Genomic DNA, 13,306 nt, shown 5'->3' with positions numbered 1-13,306 from the left:
AGGCACTGATTATGTTGGCCGCTTTTCACCAAGGGGTTTTGTATTGACATTGGTGAAGGGAAGTAACCTTGATGGTGTGGAAAATAATCACGTTTACATATCCAATCCGTAGCATTATTCGGTTCAATGTTGTTTGTCACGCCTACAGTCCAGATAATGCGGAACAGAATGTATGTTTACAGAGAAAGAAAAACTAAAGCATTTCATTGACACTGTCATGTATGAGTAGACTCTCTCTTGCTTAATTGACAGTCATTACAACTGGCTGCAATGCTGCTTTAAATGTTTATGTGATGTAATATGTGATGTCCCCTTCCTTACCTGTGACATGGGCAGAGAACTGGACACTCTGTCTACCCAGTTGCAGCTGCAGCCCCCTCACAGAGCCCTGGCCCTCTGTCTGATCACAGGGTGGACCCTCCTGGGTGGGAACCAATCTGGCAACACACACACACGGCCATGGTAGAGGTTATTAGGACGCTACTTTGTTCTGTCTCTCACAGGTCAGTTTGTTGATGCCGGTGCAGTTTGATGTTGGTGGAGATTGTTGTGGTTGTGTGAGTGCCTGCGGAACTCGAATGTGTTTGTTGACGTTCTGTATTTCGGTGCTAGTTGGCAAACCTGGACAAATAGGAGTGCTATGTGATGGGTGTGGGTGTGGTAGAGGTCGACAGAGAAAGAGAGAGAAAGAGAGAGAGCGAGGGAGGGAGGGAGATTAATAAGGCCTCTCACCCAAGCCTCCTGCAGCAGGAGCTGGAGATGTGGTTGTGTTGACTCCCAGTGTTGATGGAAGCCTTCACCTCTGTGTCACAGCACTGTGGAAACACAACAGAACAACTACTGTGTTAACTGACAGCTTACATCTCTTATAGTCAACACACTTATACAGAAGACAGGAACAAGTATATTTATCCTGCAGCTTTAGTGAGATACATTGATCTGTTTGCTTACAAAAGGCTTTTCATCAAATGGGTCCCAACAGCTCTGCTACGCCTGCCAAGTGCCTGCCTGTAAAACTGCCAAACTACGATATAAAGTCTGAATTAAAGGCTTATCGACTCTAGAGTTTTGGTAAAATTTGTTCTAGTAGTCCATTAAGCCACATTTCCCAACCAATTACAGGTAGTGTTTAAGACTAGGTGTTTTCTAGGTTTGGCATAGTTGTTTATATGCAACCACATTGATATTGATCCTCTGTCTGAGTCAGAGACTATTAGACCATGCCTGTGCTGATGATTCAGGACTTTGGCTATTCTGCCTCATGGTTAGTGATAATACTAAACCAACCATGACTGTTTAGAAAAAAACACCTATGGAATCTTTAGTCTCACTCCAGTGAATGTGTTGACTATTAGTTCAACCATTAGAGCCCCTGACTGTGCTTGTTTTCTGAACAAGATGATGATCCCATGTTATCTGAGGCCTCTCCATGCCTTTATAATCCTGAATACATTACTAGACAGTGAAATATTAGCCCAATCAGCAGAGCCTGCGGAATATTCTTCAACTAATCAGTGAACCGGTCAGTTCCTGATTTGAAAATAAGAGCAAAGTCCAAAACCATTATGCTCAAGAGCAACATCTTATGTCCAAGAGCAACATTATGTTGTCTTCTGAGCCAGAACCATAGAACAGTGAACAACACAACAACACTTCTGAAGTGAGGATCCTGTGTTTCAGCAGTGCTGTCTTCTCCTGGGTACCTAAAGTATCCTATCTGTCTCACTCCCTGTCATCCAGCCTGTGTGTGTGTGTGTGTGTGTGTGTGTGTGTGTGTGTGTGTGTGTGTGTGTGTGTGTGTGTGTGTGTGTGTGTGTGTGTGTGTGTGTGTGTGTGTGTGTGTTCACCCAACCAGCAGAGCTGCTAACAGCCAGGGTGGGTGTCCTTTATCCTCCTCCACATCTCCCAGTGGTTCCGCCGTAGGGCACTTCATGTCACAATGCAGTGATTCACAGTAAAGGGGAAGCAGACATTGCGGCAGATTATAATGACTGCAGAGGCCTGGCGGCAGGTAGCCTAGTGGTTAAGAGCAATGGGCCAGTAACCGAAAGAGCGCTGGTTCGAATCCCCGAGCCGACTAGTTGACAAATCTGTCGATGTGTCCTTGAGCGAGGCACTTAAACCTAATTGCTCCTGTAAGTCGCTCTGGATAAGAGTGTCTGCTAAATGACTTAAACGTAAAATTTTCTATAATGAAGTTTCTGTTGTAAATCACAAGGCTCTTCTTAGAATATAACATATCACACTTCTTCGAGTGGAAGGGAGAACAGGCAATGTTGGTGAAAACACGCAACTCTGGAGGGAGGATTTAAAACATGTTCACACTTCACAGCATATGGTGAATCCCCGTGAGTGAGAACGGAACAAGATGTCACCACCGCCCCCTCTCGATGGAGAGGGAGAGAAACTGAGTGGACACATAATGATATGCTCCCCTGAACACGAGTGAACACAAACTAGTGACATAACCTCTGTGTCCTGGCTGTGTCAGCAGTACTACCTTGAGGTTTCTGAGACAGTGTACCTCATCTCAAGCCTTCTCTAACATTCACCATGTTGTCTTAAACAGTCAAACATGTTTTCAGGAAGCCTTCGCTAACATCCACCATGTTTCGAATGAATGGTTTCGATAGGTAAATGGAAAGATGGATAAAGGTTGGATGGGTGGATAAAACATCCTGAGAAAAGCATGTTTTCACTTGTCTTTTTCCTGCCATATTATCACTGTGTATCACAGTACATACATCGACTTGGTTCTAGGTCGTATTTACCCCCTAGATGAAAGACTTTTGCCCACTAGGACATCAAATCCCATTGCTGTGGCTGTGTGTAAAAATGTAGTCCCCGACACACAATATGGTGTTAGTTGAGCTTCCCCCCTTAGTCCCTGCAGGCTTCTCATGGCCAGGCTTATCAGCAGGCCTGCAAACATGTGTTTTTGTCTCCCTTTCTGTGAAGTAAAAAAATGGCTCCGGAATTAATGGGTAACTATGGAGCGTTTAGCTGCTTAAAATACAGATCTAAACAAGCCACAAACGAGATCAAAGATAAGCTGAGCCCCGTGGAATGTTTCCTGGCGGAACGCTTACTTCAAACACGCACACACAGTGTCTCGCACTTCAAACATTGCTGTGTGTGTCGGATTATAATATTTTATACTAATACAATTGTTCAGAGAAAGATATTTATTTATTTTTTATTCTCAAAGTTATTACCACCCCTGTTTTCAATACTCTAGCACCTGAAGAATATCAAGGATCTGGAAAGATTCTGTATGGAGGAATGGTCTAAGATCCCTCCCAACGGGTTCTCCAATCTCATAAAACATTTTAGAAAAAGGCTCAGTGTAGTTATCCTCGCAAGGGGAGGGTGCCAGAGTATTGAAAACAGCGGTGCCAATCATTTTGACCCATATATTTTGTAGATTTTTTTTAATGATTTTTTTTTTATCTTGTTCTCTGAGCAATTTTATTCGTATGAAAGAATATATTTTTTTAAAAATGTTTGAGCATACAATATAGCTCAGTATTTGTATTATTTATTTTATACAGTCTTTTTTCCTCATCTTTATTAAGGGTGCCAATAATTATGGGCTGTATGTCTATGGAGAGTCACGCATGGCTTCACCTTTTCCTAATGAGAATCAATCCATTCCACTAGATGAGGTATTTAGCCACTTACTTGTGTGGCTATCTGAGCCAGATCAGCTGACACAGTGCCTTCAGAAAGGATCATACCGCTTGACTTATTCCACATTTTGTTGTGTTACAGCCTGAATTCAAAATGGATAGACTGTTTGTTTCTTCTTAACCATCTACACACAATACCCCATAATGACAACATGTTTTTAGAAGTGTTTGAAAATGTTTTGAAAATGAAATACAGAAATATCTCATTTACGTACAGTACAAGTCATGGACACACCTACTCATTCAAGGGTTTTTCTTTATTTTTACTATTTTCTACATTGTAGAGTAATGGTGAAGACATCAAAACTATGAAATAACACATATGGAATCATGTAGTAACCCAAAAAGTGTTAAACAAATAAATATATATATATTTTATATTTGAGATTCTTCAAAGTAGCCATCCTTTGCCTTGACAGCTTTGCACACTCTTGGCATTTTCTCAACCAGCTTCATGAGGTAGTCACCTGGAATGCATTTCAATTAACAGTTGTGCCTTGTTAGAAGTTAATTTGTGGAATTTCTTTCCTTCTTAATGTGTTTGAGCCAATCCGTTGTGCTGTGACAAGATAGGGGTGGATAACCCTATTTGGTAAAAGACCAAGTCCATATTATGGCAAGATCAGCTCAAATAAGCAAAGAGAAACGACAGTCCGTCATTACTTTCAGACATGAAGGTCAGTCAATCCGGAAAATTTCAAGAACTTTCTTCAAGTGCAGTAGCAAAAACCATCAAGCACTATGATGAAACTGGCTCTCATGAGGACCGCTACAGGAAAGGAAGAGCCAGAGTTACCCATGCTACAGAGGATAAGTTCATTAGAGTTACCAGCCTCAGAAATTGCAGCCCAAAATAAATGCTTCACAGAGTTCAAGTAACAGACACATCTCAACATCTACTGTTCAGAGGAGACTGTGTGAATCAGGCCTTCATGGTCGAATTGTTGCAAAGAAACCACTACTAAAGGACACCAATAATAAGAAGAGACTTGCTTGGGCCAAGAAACACGAGCAATGGACATTAGACTGGTGGAAATCTGTCCTCTGGTCTGATAAGTCCAAATATGAGATTTTTGGTTCCAACCGCCGTGTCTTTGTGAGATGCAGAGTAGGTGAACGGATGACCTCCGCATGTGTGGTTCCCACCGTGAAGCATGGAAGAGGAGGTGTGATGGTGTGGATGTGCTTTGCTGGTGACACTGTCTGTGATTTATTTAGAATTCAAGGCACACTTAACCAGCATGGCGACCACAGCATTCTGCAGCGATACGCCATCCCATCTCGTTTGTGCTTAGTGGGACTATCATTTGTTTTTCAATAGGACAATGATCCAAAACACACCTCCAGGCTGTGTAAGGGCTATTTGACCAAGAAGGACAGTGATGGAGTGCTTCATCAGATGACCTGGACTCCACAATCACCCGACCTCAACCCAATTGAGATGGTTTGGGATGAGTTGGACCGCAGAGTGAAGGAAAAGCAGCCAACAAGTGCTCAGCATATGTGGGAACTCCTTCAAGACTGTTAGAAACGCATTACAGGTGAAGCTGGTTGAGAGAATGCCAAGAGTGTGCAAAGCTGTCATCAAGGCAAAGGGTGGCTACTTTGAAGAATCAAAAATATATATTTTTTGGTTACTCCATGATTCCATATGTGTTATTTCATAGTGTTAATGTCTTCGCTATTATTCTACATTGTAGAAAATTGTAAAAATTAAGAAAAACCCTTGAATGAGTAGGTGTGTCCAAACCTTTGACTGGTACTGTAAGTATTCACACCCCTTTGCTATGACACTCCAAATTGAGCTCAGGTGCATCCAATTTCCTTGTGTCATCCTTGAGATGTCGCAAGGAGTCCACCTGTGGCCAATTCAATTGTTTGGACGTGATTTAGAAAGAAACACACCTGTCTATATAAGGTCCTACCATGAAGTCCAAGGAACTGTCCGTAGATCTCCGTGATGAGGCATATAGCTGGGGAAGGGTATAAAACAATTTCTAGAATGTTTAAAGTTTCCAAGAGCACAGTAGCCTCCAGCATTGGGAAATTGAAAAGATATGGGACTACCCAGACTCTGACTAGAGCTGGCCGTGCGACCAAACTGAGCAACCGGGCAAGAAGGACCTTGGTCAGGGAGATGACCAAGAACCCAATGACCATTCTGACAGAATTACAGAGTTCCTTGGCTGAGATGGGAGAACCTGCCAGAAAGACAATAGTCTCTACAGCACTTCACCAATCTGGGCTTTATGGGAGAGTGACTAGACGGAAGTCACTCCTGAGAAAAAGGCACATGACAGCATGCCTGGAGTTTGCAAAAAGGCACGTGGAAGACTCTGAGAGCATAAGGCGAAAGATTCTGTGGTCTGATGAAACAAAAATGGCTCTTTGGCTTGAATGCAAAGCGCTATGTCTGGAGAAAACCAGGCACAGCTCATCACCCGTTTAACACCATCCCTACCGTGAAGCATGGTGGTGGCCGCATCATGCTATGGGGATGCTTTTCAGCATCAGGGAGACTGGTAAGGATAGAGGGAACAATGAATGGAGCCAAATACAGGCAAATCCTTGATGAGAACCTGCTTCAGAGTGTAAACGACCTTAGAATGGGACAATGATTTACGTTGCAACCGGACATTGACCCCAAGCATACAGCCAAAGCAACGCTGGAATGGCTTCAGAACAAGAATGTGAAAGTACTTCAGTGGCAAAACTAAAGCCCAGACTTGAATCCCATTGAAAATCAGTGAAAAGACTTAAAGATTGCTGTTCACCGCCACTCCCCATTTAACTTAACAGAGCTTGAGAAAATCTGCAAGGGAGAATGGGAAAAAATCCCCAAATCCAGATGGGCAAAGCTGATACAGACATACCCAAGACGACTCTAAGCTGTAATCGCCGCCAAAGGTGCTTCTACAAAGTATTGACTCGGGTGTGAATACTTATGAAATTTGCTAAGATTTCTAAAAACTTGTTTTCACTTTATTATGGGGTATTGTGTGTAGATGGGTAAGAATTTGTATTTATTTAATCCGTTTTGAATTCAGGCTGTAACAACAAAATGTGGAATAGGTCAAGGGGTATGAATACTTTCTGAAGGCACTGTACGTGTATGAGTTCATCAACAAAGCTCTATCTATCCCAAACCACATTGATTTGTTGGAACCTCGATTGCTCTCACAGGTATGATTCAGGCAGGTATGATTCAGAAAGCCAGTCAGTTAAATGCTGCTAGATAACACTGATGACATTGGAAATACGCACAACACTACCTTGAGATGACATGACATCAATTAGAAATGATGCAGCTGAGTGGGTGTTTTTTGTGTGGCAGTCATCCTTGGTGTATAGAGTGACTCAGGTGAAGTGATCTGGAGGAGGGAGAGAGCACAGTAGTCTCTGCCGCCCGCCCACCCACTCCCCAAGGTTAAACTCATTTCATTGTGGGTATATTTCTGTACCTCTCAGTGGAGTTGATGCTTGGTTAGTCTCGTGTATGTAGGTGTTGTTTTAACAGTCTGAGCCTGTACTTGTGGGTGGGTGCAGTATGGTGTTTTAGGGTTAGTCCAGTTATTAAGTTGCAGTATGTGGGTTGTGTGCAGATATAATATAGCCTGAACATACTGAGTCAGAAATGACTTGGATGTTATGTTTGCTCATGTTCTCTAATAACATCGCAATGAATGCTATTCATTGACTGAAATGAATTATGTAGGCAGTGAACTCAGTGCACTTGCATTACTGGTTTGCCTTTCCATCTTGCATATAGATTGATTCCACCAATTTTGTTTGTATAATTATCTTATGATGTTAGTATGATGGGGTCTTCAGCTGTGTATTGACTTCATTATGAGGCTGTTGTTCATCCTGTATGTGGAGGAGTCACTGTTACAGTATGCTACATTAGCTCTTCCTTTAGCCATAGACACAGTGTGATGAGAGTGTCTGAGTGGTGCAGAGGGTCAATATGGGGACTCTGCAAACCCTAGAATCAAAGCCATTAAGAATTGATGAGACTGGGCTCAGTGGAATACAATGAGGGAATAAATGATCTGGATAAATGATGAGTCACTGTGGTCTCTCTGAGTGCTTCTCTCTCCTCCTATCCCTTTATCTCTCCCTTTCACTCCTCTTTTATCTTCATTTGGAATGCAACTGAATAGTATCTGAGATTTAATTTAGGTTCATAAAAAACCCATGACGCCAAAATGAAGGAAGGATGAGTGTTCAAGCATACCTTGCACTGGACCAGCAGGGCAGTGAGAGGCCTCTCTGTCCTCTGCCTCTCCTTCCTCCCCTCTTCTGTTTTATCGTTCCCAGCCGTGCTGCTTGACTTCCCCCCGGCCTCGCTGCTGTCCTCCTCCTCCTCCTCGTCCGACCTCGTCTCTAGGCTCCTCTCGCTCTCCTCCGGCGAATCCCTCTCCTCCGTGGAGTCTTCAGCCGTGCTCTCGCTCTTCTCCTCTGCGTCGCCGGCGCCCCCATCCTTGCTGTCGACCAGGGGCGAGGGTCTCCCCACGCGGGCCTCGCCACGCAGCTGTGTGATGTTTCCCGCCATGAGGCGGCGCTGCACGATGCTGTGGGGTTGCTGTAACCAGGAGACAGGGCAGGTAGAGGGATGTCAGACACCATTTTCAATGGAGTCAGAAAAAAACTTTGCATTTAGGGCTGGGTTAAGCTTAATCCTGGACTAGATTAGATTAGAGTTTAATTGTCACATGTACAGGGTTGCAGATGTAATTACAGGGTACAGTGAAATTCTTGAGCTCCGAGCTCCAACAATGCACGGCAAAGTGAAATAAAACAATAGAAATGTAATAAAAATAGATAATAACAATTAAAATAATAATATATACATATTAACACCTGTGGCAATGATAAATGTCCATTGGGGTGGGGGCAGGGTGACTCAAAAGCATGTCACTAGAGAATCTCCATTGAAAGTGCTTTTTAGACCTGGACTAGCCTTAATCTGTGTCTGAGAGCCCGCCCCTTAGTTTAATTGGTAGTGCATAGTAGACCAGAAATGGTAAGTGACCAGAGAGAAGAGAGAACCAGCTAGTCTCATGCAGTCTCTGTTCAATGTTAGAATGTTAAGATGATTCCATATTCTTCAGGACAGAGAGTTCTGTAAATATGATACATTTCTATCTAAGTGTTCTGTACAGCTTTCATGTCCATTTACTCAGACCAACCCCATTCCATAGAGACATTAAGGCAACTGTTGTTTTATGATTTGATAATTGCCTGGATGACTAACAAGAAATTTGATTTTAAACCATTTCAGAACAACTGGTGGGCAGTGGCTGAGTTGAACAATTGTTTTCATGCGATAAATCTAAAGTAAATCAAATTTTGAGCTCCAGCGCCTCATGGTAATCGAATTGTTTTCCAGTAGGGAGTCACTTTAGAGAAAGATGTAAATACTTTTTCTAAGAGGCCATGTGGTTTGAAGTGAACAGAAGGTTCACAGTTGTAAATGAGAACTTGTTCTCAACTGGCTTACCTGGTTAAATAAAGGTGAAATAAAAATTAAAAAGGTCAGCCAACACCAGCAAAGCCAACAGCATCAATGCACCAGAAGGAGGATGACAGTCATTTCAGATATCGTAACTGCTGCTGAAAAATGGTGCTGCTACTGACGTGATGGAAACGTCCATTCTCTCTATGCCAGAGGCACATCATTAGCTGTAAATAGCGTGTGTATGCTTATGTGTGTAGGTGCGTCTCCAATTTGATGTGTTTGTCTGCACTGTGCATGTCTGTACAGTATGTAGCCTACCAAACCGTTTTTCTGCTTGTATCACACAGTTGCTGGTCTCAAATCTCAACTTTGGGGCCTCAATGTGAGTTCAGTTGAGGTGTTGAAGGTTTCAGGTAATGACCACAACATCAGAGCATATCAGTCTCCTTCTGGGTCATTTCACCCTGTCCTCCAGCTCTCCCTGTCAGCCCATCAAAGTGATGACTGGTCAGTGCTCTCACACAATAGATCCTATCAGGCTTCTGTAGACCTCTGTGGGTAGGTGTTCTATTGATCAGGGAGGGAGTACTCTCTGGAGAGGCCAGTTGTACTAAGAGCTTCTATGTTATAGGGCTTATTGACACTGTAAACAGGTAGATATGCACTCTCTCTCGCCCTCTCATATATAGCTCTCTCTCACACACACAGAAGCAAGTCTGCATATGTGTGATAAAGATAAACAAAAACAGGAAGCTTGTTTGCTCTGTATATTTAGTGAGCTCCAAAAGTATCAGGACAGTGACTTTTTTGTTGTTGTTTTGGCTCTGTACTCCAGCACTTTGTATTTGAAATGATACAATGACTATGAGGTTAAAAGACAGACTGTCAGCTTTAATTTGAGGGTATTTTCATCCATATTTGGGGAATCGTTTTAGAAATGTACATAGTCCCCATTTTAGGGTACCAAAAGTACTGGGATAAATTCACTTGTGTATTAAAGTAGTCAAAAGGTTAGTATTTGGTCCCATATTCCTAGCACGCAATGACTACATCAGCTTGTGACTCTACAAACTTGTTGGATGCATTTGCTGTTTGTTTTGGTTGTGTTTCAGATTATTTTGTGCCCAATAGAAATTAATGTTAAATAATGTATTGAGTCATTTTGGAGTAACTTTTATTGTAAATAAGAATAGAATATGTTTCTAAACACTTCTACATTATTACGGATAGTCCTGAATGAATTATGAGTGAGAAAGTTAGACTCACAAATATCATACCCTCAAGACATGCTAACCTCTCACCATTACAATAACAGGGGAGGTTATTTGATATGTGTGCGTCTGTAACTTACTCACTATTCATCGTTCACGATTCATTTCAAAATCTCTGAGCGATGGCTACTGTAAAGTGAGAGATTGCTAGAGCTAGAGAGTAGGCTAAAATTAAAGATCATACATCTGTAGGTGTGTTCTGCTGCTGGTGCTGTGAGATATTGCAGTTTCTCTAAAGGCTCAGTATCACACTGGAAGTGTCTGGTGAGAGTTTACACAGACATGACCCTTGACCTCCTCAACACCTTCAGTAGATGAGCAGGTGTCCGTTGTGTACAACGCCTTGAGTCTGTAGTCTAGTGCATCCTCTAAGAGATACTATCACAGAGAGAAGCTTCAGGACATCACAGCACAAACAGCCTCATTGCTGTGTAGTGATACAATGTCACCTCTGATAGGGTTATTTTATAGTTCTATAATAAATCATATGATTTTATATTTCCTCCGTATGGAAGTGTTATTAGAAAACCTCATAGCCTTGGAACCTTGTATACTTCGATCTCTGCATATAAATGAAGTATTACATGGCCCGCTCCTGTAATCACAGTATTGTATTGCACCATATACGTAGAGCACAATTCCCCAGAGGGACTCCTGTCTAAATACTGCGATTGTGCAATCATACCCCCATAGCCTGAGGAACAGATGGAGCAAGACTGAGAGGAAGAAGAAGGATAAATGCCACACTGTTATTTTGTCCCATTCTTTTCTCATTTGACTGCATTGTTCGTCATTGTTTTGTATTGTGCAATGTGCAGGGCTAATTTACCATTCTCTACGCAGTGCTGGAAGCTGCTGCTGGCTCTGCCTGTTTACAATATGAATGAAGATGAGGGGAGACTTTTAGGAGGGTAGAGAGAGGGAGAGGGGGAGAATTAAAAAGAGAATGGCTTTCCTTCTGCTCAACAACACTGATTGGCATCTGTCTCTCAGCAACACACCTTGTCATCCCAGAGGTCACCTAGGGGTCACACTGTATTCCTCTCTTCATATACACACATCCCAGTCCTATCTGTCATCCCTTTATTTCTGCCCCTACATCTCCTACCATTTTGCCTCCCTCTCTCCCCTCCTTCACTGTTGTCTACCAGTGCGAAGGCAAAAAGTATATTGTTGCTGTTGCTACCTCATAGTCCAACCAAGGTTTGTGGATATAGGAACAGACTGGGTATGATGTGAGAGGTATTCGATCTCTCTTTGAGGACATGGAACTTAGATAGAAACATACTTCTGTGTTGTTCCAAACCAATTCGTTTGGGCATTACACCATTAATCTGAGTACTTTAGAAGCTACCAGTCTGTATGTCATTGTCCTCCCAACCCAGCCTCAGTTCTAGCTGATTGTGTAGTTGCTAGGCTGAGTAGTGTTAGTCAGCTCTGACACAAGCTGTGAAGATGGCCTCTCCACAGGAGCCCTCCCCAGAATAGGCTTTTCACAATGAGCAGTTTGACGTCCGCTCCACACCACTCCACATCAATCAACAGGGCCACTTGGACCGGGCCTGAATCATAGTGATCTATTATTATAATCTTCACATTCTTCTGGTGCTGGAGCAAGGTGGACAGTGTTTTCTGAGTGTGTCATAACTGACAACCAATGAAATCAAGCCTTTTGACCTCACACTCACCTTCCCAGATATCAACACCCATAGAGAGAGAACCCACCCATAGAGAATAGACTGGTTTTAGCTCGATGTCCGCAGCCCTTTATCAAAGATGTAATTGGAAAACCAGCAGTGTACTGTGTGTCATTCTCGTTTGACCCTCACCATTCAGCCTTCTATCTTCCATCAGCACCAGCCTTATCAAAGGCAACACAGAAAATGTGGAATTTTAGCAATGTTTTTTCATTTACATTTCTCAAAGGCTGCAGCATCAGCTAATTTATTATCTAAATCCGACAATGATTAAGGGTACTTCAACACGTATTCCCCCGCTCCTTCCTGCTGTAATGAACAGCGTGTGTACGGAAAGACACGCAGGGAAATAGAGAATGAACCCAGGTAAATGGGTGGCTGGCTGATGGATGGGCTTCCCTGGGTAAAGCACTAAAGGTTCATCTGGAGGGAGGAGTCACAGTGTGCGTCCACAAATGGCACCCTGTTCACTATTTTGACCAGAGCCCTATGGCATCCTAATAGGCTGCCATTTCAGACGCAGTCTGTGGTACTGCTGATTTCATTTGCTTATCTGACTGTCCCAGCATGATTCTTTTTACATTTATGGAGTTTTTGTTTGGTCCTTGGGAGGAGATTTAAAAAATTAAGAAATAAACATATTTCTCTTTGACACTTTGGCAAGCATTAATTAATTAATTAATTAATTAATTAAATAATTAGTCCACAGTCATGTAACAGGGATTGGGGAAAGGAAATGGCACAAAAAGGAGAGAGAAAGACAAAGAGAGAGAGCGAGAGAGAGAGGTACAAGTTGCCTGGTTGCCTGCCTCCCCTTCGAAGGAGAAAACCCTCCTTTAAATCGCATTATTATTAATCAGTGAAAGAAAAAACTCCATTAACCATACTTCCCCTCCTCAGTGCTTCCCTCAGACTGGCAAAGAGCAGAACAGATTGAAGCTGACAGCAGCGTACCCAATGTAATTCCCCCAGTCCATGTGAGTGAGGAAGCAGCTGGCTGTTGTAGGTTCCGATTGCCCTGCAGCTACAGCGAGGTCAGACTCGGCTTGTGGAAATGATGTTTGGATGCAGATCCTCTGTCCACAACAAGCGGCCTGTGTGGAGTGGTTGTGAACTGCCATACATTATGTGCCCAGCTTTTTACTAAAGTTCAAATGCAGTTCACTGTTCTAGCGCTGCACTTTGGAG

General features: G+C 42.8%; 1 protein-coding gene across 1 annotated transcript; it reads right to left on the bottom strand.

Annotated features, from left to right (window-relative positions):
• Positions 1-321: 321 nt before the first annotated feature.
• LOC311122969 (uncharacterized protein) lies at positions 322-13,045 on the bottom strand (the record flags this gene model as incomplete). Its single annotated transcript, XM_084197262.1, has 4 exons — positions 13,006-13,045; positions 7,927-8,274; positions 733-815; positions 322-437 (listed from the first exon to the last, which is right to left on the bottom strand). Coding segments are annotated over exons 2-4 (517 nt in total), but the record flags the coding sequence as incomplete, so codon positions are not given.
• Between the last annotated feature and the right edge of the window lie 261 nt (positions 13,046-13,306).

Source organism: Coregonus lavaretus, assembly GCF_964263955.1.
Source record: "Coregonus lavaretus genome assembly, contig: HAP1_SCAFFOLD_9375, whole genome shotgun sequence".
In the NCBI taxonomy this organism is placed as follows: Eukaryota; Metazoa; Chordata; class Actinopteri; order Salmoniformes; family Salmonidae; genus Coregonus; species Coregonus lavaretus.
Note: the sequence above shows the minus strand (reverse complement) of the source record. Positions and strands in the feature narration are given on the sequence as shown.